This window comes from Callithrix jacchus, chromosome 7, assembly GCF_049354715.1.
Source record: "Callithrix jacchus isolate 240 chromosome 7, calJac240_pri, whole genome shotgun sequence".
NCBI lineage: Eukaryota > Metazoa > Chordata > Mammalia > Primates > Cebidae > Callithrix > Callithrix jacchus.
Window position 1 is genome coordinate 146,125,064 of NC_133508.1, and position 21,171 is coordinate 146,146,234.

Below are 21,171 nucleotides of genomic sequence, written 5' to 3' on the forward strand. Positions count from 1 at the left end.
TGGGGTTTCTTCATGTTGGTCAGTCCGGTTTTGAACTCCTACCCTCAGGTGATTTGCCCACCTCTGCCTCCCAAAGTGCTGGGATTACAGATGTGAGCTCCTGCACCCAGCCTGAGCTTTTATATTTGTATGTATGAATATTTGAAAATCTAGAACTAGCAAGAGGAAGATAGAAGAACAATGACATATCCCAAATGTGAGCAATTTACACATAAAATATTTGAATGGGCTAGCCATGTCATCATCTAATTTGTGCATTGTATTATTTTAGTGCTCCAAAGTTGGTAATGTCTGTTTTTTTATATTCTATGTCTTTGTCTTTTTTTATTTATATATCTTTGTCTTGTAGTCAATATAGTACTAAATATACTTTTGTTAAGTTTACAAAACCAAGTAAAAATTTTAAAAAGTGATCTAGTTTTATCAAAAAGAAAAAGTTAAGTATAAAATTATTTGAAATGTCAGTGGAAAAATATATCTCTTCAGACAAACTAAATGATATATCATGTAGTCTTTACTTTTTTTTTTAGGTTTCTTTGGAAGTATATTTGGATTAATGGGTGTATACATTTATGATGGAGAACTGGTATCAAAGAATGGATTTTTTCAGGGATATAATCAACTGACCTGGATAGTAGTTGTTCTTCAGGTAAAGCATTTAAAGTCTTAGATTTAATGCTAATAAACTCTTTTAATATAAAGAATCAAAGTAGCCCCTGATATACTGATGTGAAGAAAAAAGGTTTTTCCTGTTAGTGATCTCATTGTGTCTAGTTTATTCAAGGAAGTTAAAATAGAAGTGATCTTAATGCAGTAATGAAAACTTATTTTGAAAAGGGGTCTTTAACGAACTATGTGCTATTTAAATGTAACAATGAAAATACAAGTTTAAGAATAAAAGAGTTGAAGCTAAAGGCAAATATAATTTGATTTTTCTACAAGTCTTATCATTGTACAGGAAGTCTGTGATCAGCCATTAAGACTTAAGAAGCAGATCTAGATATTTAATTCTGTGACAGTTCATAGCCTCGTATTGTAGTTACATTTTGAAAAACTTCTGTCAAATTTAGTTTATATATAGCTTGAAATTGTTCAAGGGTTGAGTAATTAATTACATCTTCAAAAAATACATACTGAGAATTCTAGAGGATATAAAAATGAAGATACGAGTCACTGTCCTCAGAGCCTCCTGTTCTTCTAGAGATATTTGAAGCCTAAGAAGCAAGGTTCCAGAAAGGAAGGTGAAGATGGCAAAAGATAATTGTGTTTTAAAAGTAGGTAGGATACTTCCATTTTTAAGATAACAGAAAAGGAGACAAGGATAAAGGAAAATTTGAAAACAAAATTTAAGAGAAAATTTGAAGTGGAGTCAGGGTGAGTCAAGAGAGTTTATGCATGATATATCTTATTCCAGCAAAGAGAGGAAGCCCCTTCTCTTAAAAAGGGGCTGAAGACACGAGAAAAATAAAGTTTGGTATAACTGGCATGAGGGATTCAACAGGGAGTAAATAGATGAATGACAACATTAATAAGCTCAATTGGCATAATTTATGACTTTCTCTAAATAAAGCTTCCATCATAGAAGAGGTGTTCTGAAAGTTGTTACAGGGCTGGGGACTGTAATCCCACCACTTTGGGAGGCCAAGGCAGGCGGATCACGAGGTCAAGAGATCGAGACCATACTGGCCAACACTGTGAAACGCTGTCCCTACTAAAAGTACAAAAAAATTAGTTGGCCATCGTGGTGTGTGCCTGTAGTGTCAGCTACTCAGGAGACTGAGGTAGGAGATTTGCTTGAACCTAGGAGACGGAGGTTGCAATGAGCCGAGATCACACCACTGCACTCCAGCCTGGCAAGAGAGTGAGACTCTCTCTCAAAAAAGAAAGAAAGAAAGGAAGAAAGAAAGTTGTTACAATAGGTAACCCAGATTTGGAAATTGATAAGTAGTCTTTGGCAGAAAGCAAAAGTGTGTAGTATAGTAAAACCTCATTATTAAAGTAGCTGAAATGGGGAATTTCACAGGGACTAGGTAGAAAGTTCTTTCTACAGTATTAAAAAGCAAAATTAACACTGTGCTTTAGGAAGCTTAATCTGACAGCAGTGAGAGGTGGATTTGAATGGGGAGAAACTATAGGAAAAAGGCCAAGTTAAGAGGGCATTGAAAGGCTGTGACATGACTCCAATTACTAATTTTACTCAAAAGTAAAAATATTTCACTATTTAGAGTGACCAGTCCTCCCATATTTGTCAAACAAGTGATGTTTAATTACTAAATTAGATAACGATAGACATTTTATTTGTAATATGGTCAAACTCCATTATAACAAACTGCAGATTGTCCTGGTAGATACTTTTATTAAATGCCTTTTGAAATAAGAGGGCTATTGAACAAAACCTAGAAGTCTATTGGTTATAAGAGATGTTTAAAATAAATCCCTTACTATAATGAGATTGAATTTATAGGACAAAAGCCTAAAGCTTTATTAAATAATGAAATTGTTTGGAAATACAGTTTTATATATGTGTTTAAAAAATATTTTTTTAAAACTTCTGCAGGCACTTGGAGGCCTTGTAATAGCTGCTGTTATTAAGTATGCAGATAATATTTTAAAAGGATTTGCAACCTCATTATCTATAATATTATCAACACTGATCTCCTATTTTTGGCTTCAAGATTTTGTGCCAACCAGGTAAAATATTCTTCTCTATTTCTTTAAATCCCAAAAAGTATATAGAAATATTAGAATTATTTGTAAGGTGATCTGGTAAATTTGAAGAATCATTGAAATATAATTTAAAAAATTTATTTAACTATGTTTTAAAAAATATTTCAAATTAAATTCATGAAAGAAAGTCTCCAGAAAAGTTTTTTATACAAATTTGTCTGGCCAGAATTTTCCAAATAAATAAATCTGAATATTTTCCCTACAAAGTAAAAAGTCATATAAAAAAATTAATGTCATATAAAGTCATAAAAATAAGTCATATAATGAATGACATTTTTAAAATACAGAATTTAGATAACTAAAGTCAGGTGAGTGTATGACTTCCTTGAAGAAGATAGTTTAGGTCGGGTACAGTGGCTCAAGCCTGTAATCCCAGCACTTTGGGAGGCCGAGGCGGGTGGATCACGAGGTCAAGAGATCGAGACCATCCTGGTCAACAAGGTGAAACCCCGTCTCTACTAAAAATTACAAAAAATTAGCTGGGCACGGTGGCGCGTGCCTGTAATCCCAGCTACTCAGGAGGCTGAGGGAGGAGAATTGCCTGAACCCAAAAATTAGCTGGGCATGGTGGTGCGTGCCTCTAATCCCAGCTACTCAGGAGGCTGGGGCAGGAGAATTGCCTGAACCCAGGAGGCGGAGGTTGCGGTGAGCCGAGATCATGCCATTGCACTCCAGCCTGGGTAACAAGAGCGAAACTCCGTCTCAAAAAGAAGATAGTTTATATAGAGAATGTGGCTCATGAGGAAACTCAATTAGGTGGTGGCAGGAAGAGCAGTTTGGAAAGGAATTACGGAAGGACTTATAGGCGAGGCAGGAGACCCGGTACTCTGTAGTTTTGTGGATGTTAAGGGAGAAGATAGCAACAGGAAAAATTGAGTGTAATTAATATCCATTACAGATGGTATTGAAAATTCTAATTTTTTGTTTGTAATCTCAGACTAATGGGATTATATATTAATTGCTTCCAGGACACCACTCTTGGTTTTCCTCCAACTTTACTCCTCTCCTGATTTTCTCAATCTCTAATCTTTGGAATCTCCCAAGGATCTTTTATGTATTTATTTATTTATTTGTTTGTTTATTATTTATATATTTATATTTTTGAGATAGGATCTCAGTTTGTCACCCAGTCTGCAGTGCAGTGGCATGATCATAGCTCATTGCAGCTTCAGGTTCCTGGGCTCAAGCAATCCTCCTGCCTCAGCCTCCTGGATAGCTGGGACTGTAGATGTGTTGTGTTGCCCAGGCTGATCTTGAACTCCTTACCTCAAGCAATCCTCCTACCTCTGCCTCTCAGAGTGCTGGGATTATAGGCATATGCCACTGTGCCTGACTCAGTGGCACAGTGCCTAACTCAGTGTGCCTGACTCAGTGTGCCTAACTCATTTTTGTTTTTGAGAGTAAAATAGGATTATGGTTGGAATTTGGCACTAGAAAAATATAATATGCTTTTTATATTTTTATATTGAACATTTATGGTTTTAATTCTTTTTTAGCAATCTAGACAATAGATGTGGAACATACATGTTGACATCTGTAGTTCTTATGAGACAAAATTTAAAGCATTTCTGTTTTCAGCTTGGTATGGAAATGAAACACTTAGCTAGTGAGACTAGACTAACAGTGAACACTTATGTCTTAATTTCTTAATCTGAATCTTATTCCTGTTCATTAGATGAGGAAAGTATATGGTTTAATATAACTTGAGAATGTTTGGAACTTTCAGATTTTTAGATTTTACTTTAAAAAGCATACCTTTTAAAAAAAACTGAGCCATATGTAAAGCTGAGGTAATTAAATCTTTGAATTATGCAGGGAAAAAACAAATAAATGAACAAGTAAACCAACAGAGGGACAAAGAGTAGTAGTTTGGCAGTGAGATATACGCCTGCCTGTGAATTATGTTTCTGAGGAAATATATAAGGTTTGTTGGGTTGAAGACAGTAAGAGAAAAGACAATGATACTGCTATTATTGAATGAATGAATGAATGAATGTTTTGAGAATATGTTCAGGACACCAAGCCAGATGGGGAAGTTGGATTTTTCCTAAAATAGATAACTAAGTACTCTATCTTTATGCATCTTACTTTTGTGAAGAACCCATTTTCAATAATAAATCTAATGACATTTTCTCAATCTTCATTCAATTCTATTCTAAATGTAATATTTGCCATTGGCCCCATTCCACCTCCTGAAGCAGGGTTTTTGTTTGTTTGTTTTGGCTTCTCTGAAAGGGTATGCCTGTACTTACCTTTCTGATTGTCCCTTTGGTAACTTGTCAATCCTTGCTTACTCTCTTGGCCATCTCATCCACTGCCATGTCGTATCTGTCTTCTCTATGAAGATAAGTTTAAATTTCATGTAAACTCTAGATCCCTTTATTCTATTGACTGTTAGATATCTCTGCTGATATAATATCACTAGTACCCACTTTTCTAAATTATTTTTCTTGTGCTTGTTATTTTGCTTATTGGTATTACCATTCTTTCATTTAGGGTCGCTTATTCTTTTATCAAAAGTTTATTAAGTGTCTACTATGTGCCTGCTGGCCACTGTGCTAGCTCCTGGAAAAGGAGTGCATGAATGAGACACCATTTCTTGTCTTCAAGGTCATCACAGTGATTGGAGAGACAGACATGAATAAATTACAACAGTATGATCAATGCAACAATAGAAGTATACATAATCTGTTAGAGGATGCTCAAATCCTTGAAATAATCATTACATTCTGATAATTTTTTCCTAAGACAGTTTTCTCTCTCAGAACCATCTAAAAATTGCTGGCTTAAAAAACAGGTCAGTATTCAAGTACATCCTGCTAAAGACATAGAAAGGAATCCTGCAGTGGATACGAAGGTAGATCATATAATCTTTCAGTTGAGCATGAACTTTCAGTCCATGCTATTGCGGACTTCCAGAAAGCTAAGAATAGTTCATAATGACTGATGAAGACAGTATCTAGTAATTAATAATTACCAAATATTAATGTGGTAGCAGTTTCTTCAAGATACATTATAGGATGTTTTATGTTATCCTAATAATCTTATATGTATAGCTGCATTCAGGTCTTTTGAAAAGTTAACCATTTGCATCAAGTCAAATCTAGTTATTAACCATAACAGATAATTACTGAGCTCCCTATATATGCTAGGCCCTGTGGGCACCACAGTGAATGAAGAGCACATGGTTGAGCAGGGGAGTGGACCTGTGAATAATGTATCATTTAATGAAAGTGTGGTAAGTGTTATGATAGGGCAGTTGTGCCTCCTAGACCTGAATTATTTTTCTTTAGAGGCAAGGAAACTGTGGACAGAGGGAATAGTATCTCTAAAGACACTGTCGTGAAAGGATATGCTGTGTTCCCTGAGTGGAGTGGCTGAATTATAGACTGGGTGGCATGAAGTGGGAGGATGAGTTTGTGGGGACCTTATTATGAAGGGTCTTTTAGTAATAATTAGTAATTATTTTTCATTTATAGACAATTAAAAAAAACAGGAGCATAGCTTTGAACTATTAATAGAAATTTCAAAAGCAAAACTTATGTCTCTATAATAGCATTTTTAAAATGTACACATTAAAAGTTAAGATTCCACTTTGGAAGGCCGAGGCGGGCAGATCACTTTAGGTCAGGAGTTCGAGAACAGCCTGGCCAACATGGTAAAACCCCATCTCTACTAAAAATACAAAAAATTAGCCAGGTGTGGTGGCACACACCTGTAATCCCAGGTACTCGGAGGCTGAGGCAGGAGAATTGCTTGAACCTGGGAGGTGGAGTTTGCAGTGAACTGAGATCACATCACTGCACTCCAGCCTGGGCAATAGAGTGAGACTCCGTCTCAAAAAAATAATAAAGTTAAGATTCAGGTTGGGCACAGTGTCTCATGCCTATAATCCCAGCACATTGGGAGTCTGAGGCAGATCACTTGAGCCCAGGAGTTCAAGATCAGCCTGGGCAACAAAGTAAGACCTTGGCTCTACAAAAAAATAGAAAAATTAGCCAGGTGGGGTGGTTTGCACCTGTAGTCCCAGCTACTTAGGAGACTGAGTTGGGAGGATTGCTTGAACCAGGAGGTGGAGGCTGCAATGAGCCATGATAGCAGCACTGCATTCCAGAGCTTGGACAACAGAGTGAGACCCTGTCTTTAAATAAATGAATGCATGCATGCCCGGGTGTGGTAGCTCACGCTTGTAATCCTAGCACTTTTGGGGGCCAATGCAAGAGGATCACCTGAGGTCAGGAGTTCGAGACCAGCCTGACCAACATGGTGAAACCCCGTCTCTACTAAAAATACAAAATTAGCTGTGTGTGGTGGCACATGCCTGTAATCTCAGCTACTCAAGAGGCTGAGACAGGAGACTCTCTTGATCCCAGGATGCAAAGGTTGCAGCGAGCCAAGATCACGCCATTGCACTCCAGCCTGGGGAACAAGAGTGATATTTGTCTCCAAAAAAAAAAAAAAAAATTAATATTTGTAGTCTGGTTTACACATCCAGTCTAAATTCATTTCCAATTTATTGTAAGGTAGACTATATCTATAGGTATATAGGATAAAGAGGAAACCAAGAATTCCCTGTATTTAATGAAATTTCCTTTTGTAAAGCATCCTATAAAAATTGGTTCTGAGTTTTGCCCATTATCGTGGATTTTAAACTAAACTTTACCTTGGTTTAACATAAAAATTTTCCTTTCATATGTTCAACTAAAGAATTAAGACCTTTTGTTATTGAATGTGTTGCATACAAAAATCTCTATTAAGGTAAAACTTAAAATCTCTATTAAGATGAAACTTCCTCTTGAAGTTATGGGATTTTAGACAAGTTAAATTCTTTAAAACTGTTTCTTCATATGTAAAAAATGAAGATAATACTAGTACATCTTCATAGAGTTGTGAGAATTCAATGAAACAATGCATATAAAGCACTTAGCCAGATACCTGGAATGTAGTAAGTACTCAAGAGTTTTTAGCCATGTTACTGGAACATTTTGCCCCAAATTATAATTGTTTTTATAGTAAGGAAATAGAAGGAATTTGTTTTGCTTTTAATCTGATTTTCTCTTTTTTATTTTGTCTTCGTCTTATTCAGTGTCTTTTTCCTTGGAGCCATCCTTGTAATAACAGCTACTTTCTTATATGGTTATGATCCCAAACCTGCAGGAAATCCCACTAAAGCTTAGTTGTATACTATCTTTAACTGGTTTTTCACGATGGTGCACTAGGAATCTCGACATTAATCTTGCACAGAGGACTGCTACAGAGTCTGTGAAGATATCATCATGCTGAATCCGATCATATTGTTTAAATGGTTAAAAATATCAAAGTTTAAGGATAAAATATGTGTATATGTAACAAAACACATTGCATCTAGAAATCAAAACTTGAGAGTATTTCCAGGGATTAGAATTAGAAGGAATATTAGAGGAAACTTGAAATCTGAGTTTAAAAAGATTTTACCTTTTTTGATTGCTGCAGAAATGTTCTATGCACTCTTTGCAAGAGCACACAACAAATGTCAAATATCAATTTTTGCAAATTAGATTTAATCTTATTAAATGTTTTTATCATACTCTTTCTGTACAGCTATATCAAATCACATGAAATATTCAAAGTTTGAAAATTATAATTACCTATAAAGCTGTGAAAAAATAGAAGTATAATTTGAAAAAACATTTCACTTATCAGAGATTTTTATATTTATACAAAAGATTACTAAATGAAGGATTGCTAAATGGTTTTTGTTCAGTTACCTAAATATTAATAAAGTACTATTCTGGGTATGATTTGTCAGAGAATAAATATTATATCTAAATTTAATGTAGAGAGATACACACTATTTCTCCATATGAATTTTAAGTTATTTTAGTGCTTCAATACTGCTGAAAGCAATCCAGTTGCTCCCGTGCTAAATAGTAGCCAGTGAGTTTTATAGTAATGGAGGTTAGCCCTTAATCTCTTAACTGCATTTTATTTCTGTAAATCAGATAAATCCCTAATATTATTTTAAATTAAAATTTGTGTGTAATTACCATTAAATTTTCAAAATGTAATTTAAAAGGATTTAATAATTTAAAATAATTATTGTATAATATTTACATTAGGAGAATTTTGAACTATCAAGCATATATTATATACAGTTAGAAAGTTATTAAATGAACCTTTTACTCACTGATCTGTAAAAACTTCTTTAATCTACAACTATTGACAAAAACAACACTCAAACAAATATAATAGTACAGATGTCAGAGACTGAGACCAAATGACTTTTCTTGGAGACATTCCAGATTGCCATATTACATTATTTTAAACAGCACTATAATTTTAAATTTGAGGCTACTCAGAAGAGCTTTTTAGGTCTCTCATAAACCTAATGTTCCCAGGAATACTCTCATCACATGACTGGGAGAGGTAGCCAAATTTTAATTCCCTTTCTGTGTTCCCATAAAAGCTGCTGAGAAGGAGCCACCATTTTGCTTTAAAATAGTGGTTTTTTTTTTTCCTTTTTAATTAACACTGGAGCTGAAGATGCAGATTACATGAGTTACTTAATACATTGGTTCAAGGGAGAGAGAATATGGTAGAAATGGTAAAGTGATTTGATGGGCAAAAATTCTATAATTTGAATATGGGTTTAATTATTGACTGTCGACAGAATTACTAAGTATAGGAAGTATTTTACTTTTTTCATTTCATTCATACTGTGTGTGTGTGTGTGTGTGTGTGTATGTATGTGTCTGTATATATATATTTTTTGTTTTGTTTTGTTTTTTGAGATGGAGTCTTGTTCTGTCACCCAGGCTGGAGTGCAGTGACGTAATCTTGGCTCACTGCAACCTCTACCTCCCGGGTTCAAGAAATTCTCCAGCCTCAGCCTCCCAAGTAGCTGAGACTACTGGCTTGCCCCACCATGACCAGGAAATTTTTTTTGTTTTTAGTAGAGATGGGGTTTCACCATCTTGGCCAAGCTGGTCTCGAATCCCTGACCTCAAGTGATCCGCCTGCCTCAGCCTTCCGAAGTGCTGGGATTACAGGTGTGAGCCACTGTGTCCAGCCCATACTGTATATATTTTTAAAGTCTGTTCTAATATATATAAAAACTGTAAAAAATAAGTATTTTTATATAGCTCTCATGGATTTTATTAAAATGAATTTGGCTCAAAAATACCATGTTACAAACTGTTGGGTACACTTGCCTAACATGAACTGGCAGTGTTACCTTGTTTTTGTAGTCATAGTCTACAGATTGCAGGTCTCATCAGTTCCATCCAAAGTTTAAAAGCATTTAAAATTACAAAATCTTTAAAATCAATTTGGTGGTGATTCCAAATTGGTACCAAGCAAACTTTCTGGATGCCCAACATGATTTTCATTAACCAGCCTTTAGAGTATTTGTTTAATAAGTTCACCACATTTTGAACATGGTAGTTTTAGATTGCCATAATATTCAGACTTACATTATTACCTCCTGCTAAGTAAAATCTAAGTTCTGTATATGCACAGAATTTAAGACTAAATATAATGATTCATGTTTAGCGCACATCGAAGTATTGGTTGAGTACTTATGTATTAATACAGTGTGTATTCACATTTAATTGGTCAGGGTTAGTCTGTTTCTATTTTAATAATTTAAAAAATTATACAGGTAAATTTTTGGATATTAGATGTTAGTTACAGTAGTAACACGTTTTTAGGTATCTAAACACAATTTTCAAGATTCCTAACAAAAGTTATAAAAATGTAAACAAGAGTTGTAAAAACGGACAAAGCAGTCAAGTATATTTTCAAAGCACAATTTTATTAGACAGGCATAATTTATATTTTGCTTTTCTAGTGTGTTTGAAAATGTTTATTAGAGATTGGGCTATGTCATTCATAATTTTTAATTCACAAAAAAGTAATCATAAATGAGAAGGTGGACCTGTGTCCTAGGATTATATCACATATACAGATAATGCCATTTCCTCGTGTGTGTGATGTGTATTTTGATGACCTCCACAGGCCTTACTGTATCAAGCTTTTATAATGATGACTCCTTCATTATTTAAATTCCTATACTTTTAATTTGTTATCACACAACTACTTTGTTCAATGTGAAAATGTGCTAACTCATGGTAGAAGAGTGCCAATTGATAGTTCTTTTAAAAATTAAGAATATGGGCTGGGCACAGTGGCTCATGCCCGTAATCCCAGCACTTTGGAAGGCTGAGGTGGGCAGATCACAAGGTCACAAGTTCGAGACCAGCCTGACCAACGTGAAGAAACCCCATCTCTACTAAAAAATATAAAAATTAGCTGGGCATGGTAGCGTGCACCTGTAATCCCAGCTACTCAGGAGGCTGAGGCAGGAGAATCACTTGATCTTGGGAGGTGGAGGTTGCAGTGAGCTGAAATCACACCACTGCACTCCAGCCTGGGCAACAGAGCGAGACTCCATCTCAGGAAAAAAAAAAAAAAATTAAGAATATTGTATTTGGGAAGAAAAGTTTGAAATGTAACCGATGGATGTTTTGACACAGTAATAGTATATTATCAATTCTTCAATAAGTGATTTTAGAAATGTAGGCAGGCTGCTTTTATGGTAGATTATATAATTTAGAGATGCAAAACTTAAATGTTTACATCAATTTATACTGAATGTCACATAATTTCATAGAAGGAAAGGGAGTTTGATATTTAGATTCTAAGGAGATATAATCTGAAAGGAAACTAATTGTGTTCTCTACAATTAGTTACTGTAATACTGATTATCCTTACATATCAAATTATTGAACTTTTAAAATGTCATTGTATAGTCATTAAACTGAGGTAGGTTTTTTTCTTAAGGGTTTAGCATCACTCATGTAATTTACACATTCACTATTATAATATTTAACTACTATGGGTGTATGCTTTACATAAAAAAGGCTTATAAAAGTTATTTATGCTATATTGAAAGTCATCTTAAGAATCTCCAGGTATTTAAAGTAGTTACAGGAGCAGAAAACAAGCACTTTTATCAAAATCTGGTCCTATGTGCCTTGCTTTACCAAATACCTGATTCTTCTGGAGGGTGTTCCTGTACTTCACAACTTTGGACATATGAGCAAAATTAGGATGTTTAGAAATAAATACACTTCTATTTTTTTGGTTGTTTCAACATTTGCTCTTTAAATTCAGTAACAATTAAAATAATTATATTACAAAAGCATAAAGATTTGTGAACAGTACTTACTTAACTAATTGTGGTACCATTGCTCCATCATTGGGCTTTTTGAAACTTTAACAATTGTATAAAACTGTCAGTTTGTTGTTTCATTTGTTATTACAAAATATAATTTACTGTAATTTAAAAACTTTTAGAAATAATTTGGATCCTGACTGTCTATATCTGTATTTCCTTTGTTTAGAAAGGTTCTTTTGGGTTTGAGAATGTAATTTGTATATTTAAATTTTTTATGGACATTATTCAAAGGAATGTATAAAGTGATCTTTTGTTAAACAGCTTTTTAAATAAATTTCTCTTGTCATTTTTTGGTATCCAGCTATTACCTATTTAACAGATTTATTGGAATAGATTATTTTCATAAAGAACTATACAAATATTTTTCTATATGTCCTTATTTTCCTATTTACCTTTGTCTATGACCTAACCTATTAATTAGTCTTCTCTCTATATATATCAAAAATGAACTGCTGATTTTTTTCTCTTGCTCTGTAGTACCTCTATCACTATCATATGTGATCTTTCTTCCTTTTCTCTAGCCTATACTCAGCATGAAAGACTGGGTTGGCCAGGTCCAGTGGCTCATTCCTGTAATCCCAACACTTTGGGAAGCCAAGGCAGAAGAATTGCTTGAGCCCATGAGTTTGAGGCCAGCCTGGGCAACATATGGAGACCTTGTTTCTACAAAAATTATCTGGGTGTATTGGCATGCACCTGTGGGCCCAGCTACTCAGGAGGCTGAGGCAGGAGGATAGCTTGAGCCCAGCCAGTTGAGGCTGCAGTAAACCATGATGATACTACTGCATTCCAGCCTGAGTGACAGTAAGACTGTGTCTCAAAAAAACAAACAAAACAAAAAGCCAAACAACAAAAAAAGAAAGACCGGGTTTATTTAAACTAGTTAGAATTTATCTTTCTATATGTTAGTAACAGCCTAACAGGTTTTTTGTTTTAAATATCTTTAGGCTAGCCTCAAGGTTAAGTAATTATTCTTCATAATTTGAATGTAATTGCTTCAGTTGTGACCGTCAATTGAATGCATGACGATCAATCGTGATAATACACAGGATTTTAGTCCTGTATTTACTACTGAAGTAACCTTACACAAAATACTTTGTAAAAAAAAAAATCACTAAAATGCCAGCCTTTCAAAAATGTACATTTTTCTTTGGTGACCTCTCATGAAAAGCACTAACTTAAAATATTTAATTATCTTTTTTATATTATAATACTTCTTTTGTTGGAAATATATCACAATCCTCAAGTCCCAGTGCTATGCAAAAGTATGTTATAATCTGAATCTTATAGATAATACTGCCTTCTTTTTTTTTTGAGATGGAATCTCACTCTGTCGCCCAGGCTGCAGTGGTGCAATCTTAGCTCACTACAACCTCTGTCCCCTGGGTTCAAGCAGTTCTCCTGACTCATCCTCCCTAGTAGCTGGGATTACAGGCAGTGCCACCATGCTTGGCTAATTTTTGTATTTTTAGTAGAGATGGGGTTTCACCGTGTTGGCCAGAATGGTCTCGAACTCCTGATCTCAGGTGATCTGCCCACCTCAGCCTCCCAAAGTGCTGGGATTACAAGGGTGAGCCATGGCACCCGGCCAATATGCCTTTCAAAAGAGACTGATAGTGACTAGCATTAGTAATCATACTGGTCGGGGGTTTTTTATTTTGTTTTGTTTTGTTTTGTTTTTTGAGACAAGATCTTACTCCTGTTGCCTACGCTGGAGTGCAGTGTCACAATCTTAGCCCACTGCAGCTTTGACAGCGTGAGTGTGAGTGATCCTCCCAGGAGCCACAGTCCCCCAAGTAGCTGAGACTACAGGTGCGTGATACCACAAGCAGCTAACTTTTGTATTTTTTTTGTAGAGATGGGTTTCATCATGTTGCCCAGGTTGGTCTCAACCTCTCGAGCTCAAGTGATGCGCCTGCCTGGGCCTCCCAAAATGTTGGGATTACAGGTGTGAGCCACCACACCCAGCCCATACTGGTCTTACTGTTTTTTAAAAGAGAATTCCTTTAAGGCAGGACTGACTACATATACACTCCAGAAAATAAAATAGCAAGGAAGAAATAAATTACCTTCATTTACCAAAGATTTGAGCTTCTACTGTGGTTGAGTGTTTTGGTCATTGCAAAATCAGGGGTTTCCCAAGTTTACCCTTAGTTCTGGCTAGAAATATAAAACTTACTGAAAGCTATTATACAGAGAAAGGAAATACAAATTAAAACCAGCCAAAGGAAGTGACACATAAAGCAGAGTCTAGGTAGGAGTGGTCCAAACTTGAGGCTCTTCAGTGTCCTGTTCTTGTAGAGTCATGGAAGGTGTTATCCACTCCTGACCACAGTGTTCAACAGTACACACATAGTGTTGCCATTCAGGGAAGCTCACCTAGCTTCGGTGTCCAGATTTTATTGAGGCTCTATTATTTGGCATGGTTGGTTGCTTTTTTGCCCATGTAGTCCTCACTTTCCAACATCTGCCTCTCCCTGGAGATCTGGCTGATATCAAGACTTCAGGGTCTCACTAGAGATTGTCTTCTTAGCATACACTGTCAGGTATTGTCTGAGGAACCTACCCTGAATAATAAAGATAATCCTATCACTGGGACCTCCCAAAGACTTAGACCAGAACTTTGTTTGGATGGGCCAAATTTCTTACTATGCAATGATGGTTCATCTCTATATACATCCTCCTGAATTGATGAGGTTGATACAAACAATAGCAATTATTTTCAGAGATTTTTTTTTTTTGACGGAGTCTCACTCTGTCAACCAGGCTGGAGTTCAGTGGCACAATCACGATCAGTACAGCCTCCGCCTCCCAGGTTCAAGCAATTCTGCCTCAGACTCCCAAGTAGCTGGGCTTACCAACACCTACCACCATGCCTGCTAATTTTTGTATTTTTAGTAGAAACAGGGTTTCGCCATGTTGGCCAGGCTGGTCTTGAACTCCTGACCTCAGGTGATCTGCCTGCCTCAACCTCCCAAAATGCTGGGATTACAGGAGTGAGCCACTGCACCGGGCCCAGAGACTTTTAATTTATACATTGTCATTTTTAATTTTAGAATTTCTGTCAAATAACCCTGAACATAACATGAATCTAGTGTGGAAATATATTTATAATCAGATACCAGATTAACACATATAGATATATAGAGAGAGTATAGTATTGTCATTTAATTTTCAGTTCTGATGTTTAATGACAACGATAAATGCTGGACTATTTTAAGGACAAATTTAAAATATGGTTTATAAACCTTTTATCTGTATTGTATATTAATATACAATTTTGAACTAATTTTAAATTAGCCATTACCTATCACCATTACAAGGAAGAGCTAAAACCTGATAACCAGTTGTTACTTTTGCTCCCAGTAGGGCTTCACTAGTGTTTGTATCACATTTTCCTCCATTTGACCTGAGAATCAGGTGTTTTCATTTGTGCATTCATTTTCATTCATTCATTTGGGATTTCTAAAATGTTAGAGGTAATTTCTTTAAAACAAATAACATGGTGTTCTTTTGGAAATATACAATTTGTCTTAGATACACACTTGCTTCTTTTTAAAGGTAGAACTCACTGAAGATTTAAAAGAATAATGGTTGTGTTACGGTGTTTTGTGACAATCATCTGAAAATTCATTTGTTAAAATATACTTTAGCTTGTCGAATGCGCAGCCTACGGGCTTCATGCAGCCCAGGATGGCTTTGAATGTGGCCCAACACAAATTCGTAAACTTTCTTAAAACATTACGAGATTTTTTTCTGTAATTCTTTTTAAAGCTCATCAGCTATAGTTAGTGTTACTGCATTTTATTTGTGGCCCAAGACAATTCTTTCAGGGTGGCCTAGAGAAGCCAAAAGATTGGACACCCCAGCTTTAAATGTAGCGTATTTAAGAGGTTTGCTTAGTACTAATCAGACTTGTGTGTTTTAAACAAAATCTGTGTATCTGTGTTTGCTCTTTTAAAAGATACTGCATGTACAAACATGATTTCTAATAAGGTTTATTAAGTTTTTCCTTTTAGGCTAAAGTTTTATTTTATTCTGCTTGGATAGTAAATTTAGCATTGATGATGCTAAGTGCTTTTTTAATATATACATGCTGCTTCAAAAGGTCTTTTTAATATAGCCAAGGCAGGGTAATATTTCCTGAGTGACGAGAGAATTATAGAAAATCATGAAAGATGTGTGCCCATTTCATTTTATGTCTGTTCCAGTCATATTGCTATGAATTCTAGAATTTTAAAACTTGACACTTATTTTGTATATTATATATACATAATGCCTCAAATTTCCATTATTTCATATTATGTTTCTCAATTCTCTCACGTGCCAATTTCATTTTGTTTTCAATATGTTGTTTTTATAATATTGCCATTTTAATGGCTTCAATCATACTATGACAAATTGTGCCAATTTAGGTTTAAAAAACTCATGGTTACCTCCATGAACTCACATATGTGGCATTATTAAATAACTTTTTTCTAAATTAAATTTCCTCCAGCTTTTCATTTTGCAGCATACAAAAAATTTGAAAGACTGGTCTACCACCTAAATCCAACCATTATTAACATTTTGCCACACTAGCTTTATCTTTGTTGGGATATTTTACCCCTATATACTCCAGCATGCGTGACCTAAAGATGCGGACATTTTCTTAATTAACCTCAGTGCCATATTATTGCACCTTATAAAATTTAAATTAATTCAGGTCACTTCATCTAAGTTCAAATTCAAATACAGTTGCCCCTTTGTAAAGGTGAGGGATTGGTTTCAGAACCCTCACCTTGTGTATACCAAGATCTGGGCACACTCCTGTCCGTAAGGGAAAACCTCGAATAGGAAAAGTCAGCCCGCCCTCTGGGTGGGTTTCACATCCTGCAAATACTGTGTTTTCCATTTGCATTTGGCTGAAAAAAAATCTGCATATAAGTGGACCTACACAGTTCAAATCTGTTGTTCAAGAGTCAACTGTATTCCCAATTGTCTCAAAAATGATTTCTTATAGCTTTTTTATTTTGGAACCAGGGTAGAATCAAGGTTAATGTTTTGTATTTGATTGTCTCTTTTGGTCTAGAAGTCCCCTTCCTACACCACCACTCCCAATGGCTTTTTTATACCAAGAGTCTCAAAATGCTACCCCTAGAGACTTTTCTCTCCATGATAGTACTTTTTGAAGGACCAGAGTTACTTTGCTCCTATTCTGGATCTGTGTGGTTTGATTCATTCCCTTTATTCCTTTCATGCCCTTTGAACTGGAAGTCAAGTCTTTAGGTTTGATTACCTTCAGTTTAAATGTACTGGGTAAAAATATTTCACAGATTTTATATTGTATCACATTAAAAGGCACAGATTATCTCGTTATTAATGTTGGTAATGGATTATTTGGTTAAGATGATTACTATACCATGGTAAAGGTGATGTAAAGTTCTCCCCATGGTAAAGGTCATTTTTTCGCATTTAGTAATCTAGAGAGTAATGTTTTGGCACCAGGGTATTCAGCTAAGCATCAGCTGATGATTCTTGACTGAATCATTCATTACACTGGGGTGCAAAATGATGATTCATTTTTTTTTAATGCTCTAAATTTCTTCTACATTTATTCATTTATATTCTTTTTTAAAAATAAAAAAGCGTATTTCCCTCTGTTTCTACAATACCTCTCTTTAAAAAATGACTATGTCTTCATGAATTTTTAAAAAATTATTTAATATATTATAGCCAACTGGTCACAGTTCTTTTTTTTGCTTATATATATTGTGAGCCTCTAGCTCGTGGAAGTCACAGCAAGCTAGCTCTTATGTTTTTAAAGATGACCACATTAGTCTTCTAGTCCTTTCTTGCTTCAGGCACAAGAAATCTGAGGCTTACCTTGTACTTGTCTTGTTCCAAACCTGGATTATCAGCTAATTCTCGAAGGAGCCCTGTTCCTTTTAAGGGGAGTGGGATTTATTTTTTTCTAGCCAGTAAATGGAATTTATTATAGAATCCATTGTAACTGATATGTCATTGCTTCTAGGCCATTTTAGTGGACAGAGCTAGGAAATACAATTTTAAAAGATCGTGAATTTTAATTAACATTTACAATTAAAATTTAGCAACATGGCCAAGTGCAGTGGCTCACGCCTGTAATCCCAGCACTTTGGGAGTTTGAGGTGGGAGTATCACTTAAGATCAGGAGTTCAAGACCAGCCTGGGCAACAGAGTGAGATCCTGTCTCTACAAACAATAACAAATAAATTTAAAAAGAGAAAAAGAAAAGTTTTATATGAAAAGTATACTCTGAGAAGACTGGCTCTCATACCTAGCCCTTAAAATCATCTGCTATAGGTATTTATTTTTATTAGTTTTCTGATTTATTTTTCATGTGTTTCTTTCTAAAAGGCAAACAAAGATGCATATTGCTATACTTACTGTGCCTCTTTCACAACATGAGGTCTTTGTAAAATTTCTTTGGATGTTTAGAAAGGTTTGTGTGTTAGTTACAATTTATCCTGATGACATTTTATGTAATGCGTTTAGAGTCCCTGGTTTACCTGTCGAGTCCTTTACTATTTAATTTGACAGCTTTAAATGATGCTAATTATCTGTGACAGTTGGTGAACATATTATCTCTTCATATATATATTTATTTATTTTTGAGACGGAGTGTCACTTTGTTGTCCATACTGGAGTACAATGGAGTGATCTTGGCTCCCAGGTTCAAGTGATTCTCCTGCCTCAGCCTCCCGAGTAGCTGGAATTACAGGCATGTGTCACCACACCCAGGTAATTTTGTATTTTTAGTAGATGGCGTTTCTCCATGTTGGTCAGGCTGGTCTCAAACTCCTGACCTCAGGTGATCCACCTGCCTCGGCCTCCCAAAGTCCTGGGCTTACAGGCATGAGCTGCCACACCCAGCCGTCTCCATATTTTTTGTAGTTGTCTTATTTCTATTTGATTAGAACATATAATATTTATACTGTTTTCCCATCCTAATCCCCAGCTTTGTTATAAAATTAATTAAAATTTAAAAAAGATGTTTAACGCCCTATTGATACTTACCTGAAGTCTCTCCAGTCAACCCTTGGCTAGATGAAGCTCTTCTGTAGAGTATTCAAGGAGGGCTTGAATATTGTAAGTACTGTGCAATAGTCTCTGAGTTGTGGAGCCTAGATACTTAAAGTACAGCTTGGCCACATAGAAAATCCTTGGCAAACATTTCCTTGAGTTTGTCTGAATTTTTGCTTCAGTGTTATATTGCTTGGTGTTATTATCAAGAAGTGTGGCACCACTTGATTTTTTTCCCTTTTGGAAATGACATTTTGTTTGTTGTTTTTACCTAGAGGCCCAGATAATTTTTTCTGTATTATTTTATCTCCGATCCTTTTTATGTCATTTTTGTTGTCATAGCTTTTTTATTCTTCTTCTCTGTGTTTCTTACTTTACTTCTATTTGTATTTCTCAGGTACCCTGTAGTTTTCATTTTTAGATATTTTATCTTTTTAGTATATTGCCTGTTTGATCAGCTCTCATTTTACATCTTACTACTGAGTTTTAAAATTTTTATTTGCTGTGTCCTTTTATATCTGCAGTTACTTATTAAATGATATTCATGTTGGAGTGGTATATAATTTTCCTCTGCTTCCTATTTTCTAGAGGTTAGTATTTTCTATTGATTGAAAAGTTTTCATTTTCCATTTTTTTCTAATAGTCTTGTATTTTTGTTGGCTTTTCTATTCATGATTAAATGTGCAGGATTTTCTTGAATCAGCAATAACAGGTGGTTCTCTAGAAGGAGGGTAGAAGGGATGGGGTGACTTACTCAGTTTTTAGTTAAAGAGGACCCGCTTCTTTTAGCATGGTGAAGTGCAGTTTCTTTAGTAAATTGTTCACAGTGGAGTTGGGATTTGGATTCTGTGATACAATCTTGTTTCTTTAGGAATCTTTTACTTTTGGCCACTTGCCATTCTTTCCAAGGAATCCCACTCCCTTTTAAGGTGCCTTATGAGCTTTTCTCATGGACTTTCCAAACATTGGTTTCTGCTTATTTCCAAGCCTGATTCTTGGCCTTCCCATTAATTTTCAAAACTCCCAGTATTCTTCGAAATAATTCCCTTTTGCTTATGTTAGCGAGTGCTAGTTTGTTAGCCAGTGTTAGTTTCTGTGGATCTTAACCAAAGAACCCTGACATATCAATCTCTTAGTGTGAAGTTTGTGAACACGGTCATCCCTCCATATGCGGGAGGGGAGTGGGACTTGGTTGTGGGATTCCCGTGGCTATCAAAATCAGTGGATGCTCAAGTCCCCTTACATAAAATGGCATAGTTATTTGCTTATCTTCCCACATACATCATCTCTAGATTATTTATAGTACTTAATACAATGTAATGCTGTATAGTCATACTGTATTTTTTACTTTTTTTTATTGTTTTGTGGGGTTTTAAAAAATATTTTTATTCTGAGGATGGTTGAATCCATAGAAGGATACTGAGGGCCAGCTGTATTCACAACCCAAATCACATACAAAGCCACAAGTTCATACACAATAGGCCTGTTAGAACAGGACTGATCTCTGTTGTTTATTATTGCAGCCTAGAATCTAGCACAAAGTCTGGGACATTCTGGACATTTAGTATGTGTTAAATTTCTCTTACTACATTATTTCCAACAGCATTTACTGCAATCTGCAATTACCTTTCTTCTGTTTTGTAACTGTGTCTCCCACTAGAATGTAAGCTCCATGCAGATAAATATTCTCTCATTTATTGATGTATCCCTGGCATCTAATAAAATACTGAAAAACACATAGAGGCACCCATTAAAGGTTTTTTGAATGACTGAACAATAAGCAGTTCATAAGGCTGATAAAACTGGCATAGTTGGATAACTATGACTTTCAGGGGCTATGAAAATCAGAGTAACCACACAATAAATTATCAGCCTTCTACTTCCATTCAAAACAAGCCCCTGGGAATTGAGTTATAAAATCTATCATATTACTTTCTCTAAAGAGCTTTAAGTTGGATGTCAACTAAAAAGTTGCAGGTGAGGCTTGGCGGGGGTTCACACCTTGTAATCCCAGCATTTTGGGAGAAGCAAGTATCTCTTGAGGCCAGGTTTGAAACCAGCCTGGTCAACATAGCCAGACTCTGTCTTTACAAAAGAAAAATTAAAATTAGCCAGGCATGGTGGTGTGCATTTGTAGTTCCAGACGCTTGGGAGGCTGAGGCAGAACGATCATTTGAGCCCAG

At 35.5% G+C, this 21,171-nt stretch overlaps 1 protein-coding gene and 1 long non-coding RNA gene across 13 annotated transcripts in view; one reads left to right on the forward strand and one right to left on the reverse strand.

Moving 5' to 3' along the window:
• LOC118143070 (uncharacterized) overlaps positions 1–21,171 on the reverse strand; it is a 140,901-nt gene that overhangs the window by 119,301 nt on the left and 429 nt on the right. For 9 of the 10 annotated variants that reach the window (XR_013520305.1, XR_013520304.1, XR_013520307.1 and 6 more), the window contains exon 2: positions 4,980–5,064. This is a non-coding gene — a long non-coding RNA (uncharacterized LOC118143070). Of the gene's footprint in view, positions 1–4,979; positions 5,065–14,323; positions 18,970–21,171 lie in introns of those variants that run through there. The other variant, XR_013520313.1, reaches the window with a different exon arrangement.
• Positions 1–21,171, forward strand: part of SLC35A3 (solute carrier family 35 member A3) — a 66,161-nt gene that overhangs the window by 44,633 nt on the left and 357 nt on the right. For 2 of the 3 annotated variants that reach the window (XM_002764002.8, XM_008991011.6), the window contains exons 6-8: positions 531–649; positions 2,558–2,691; positions 7,814–12,238. In XM_002764002.8, coding sequence (XP_002764048.2) covers positions 531–649; positions 2,558–2,691; positions 7,814–7,904 — 344 coding nt within the window. In that variant the 3' untranslated portion in view covers positions 7,905–12,238. Of the gene's footprint in view, positions 1–530; positions 650–2,557; positions 2,692–7,813; positions 12,239–21,171 lie in introns of those variants that run through there. The other variant, XM_035252320.3, reaches the window with a different exon arrangement.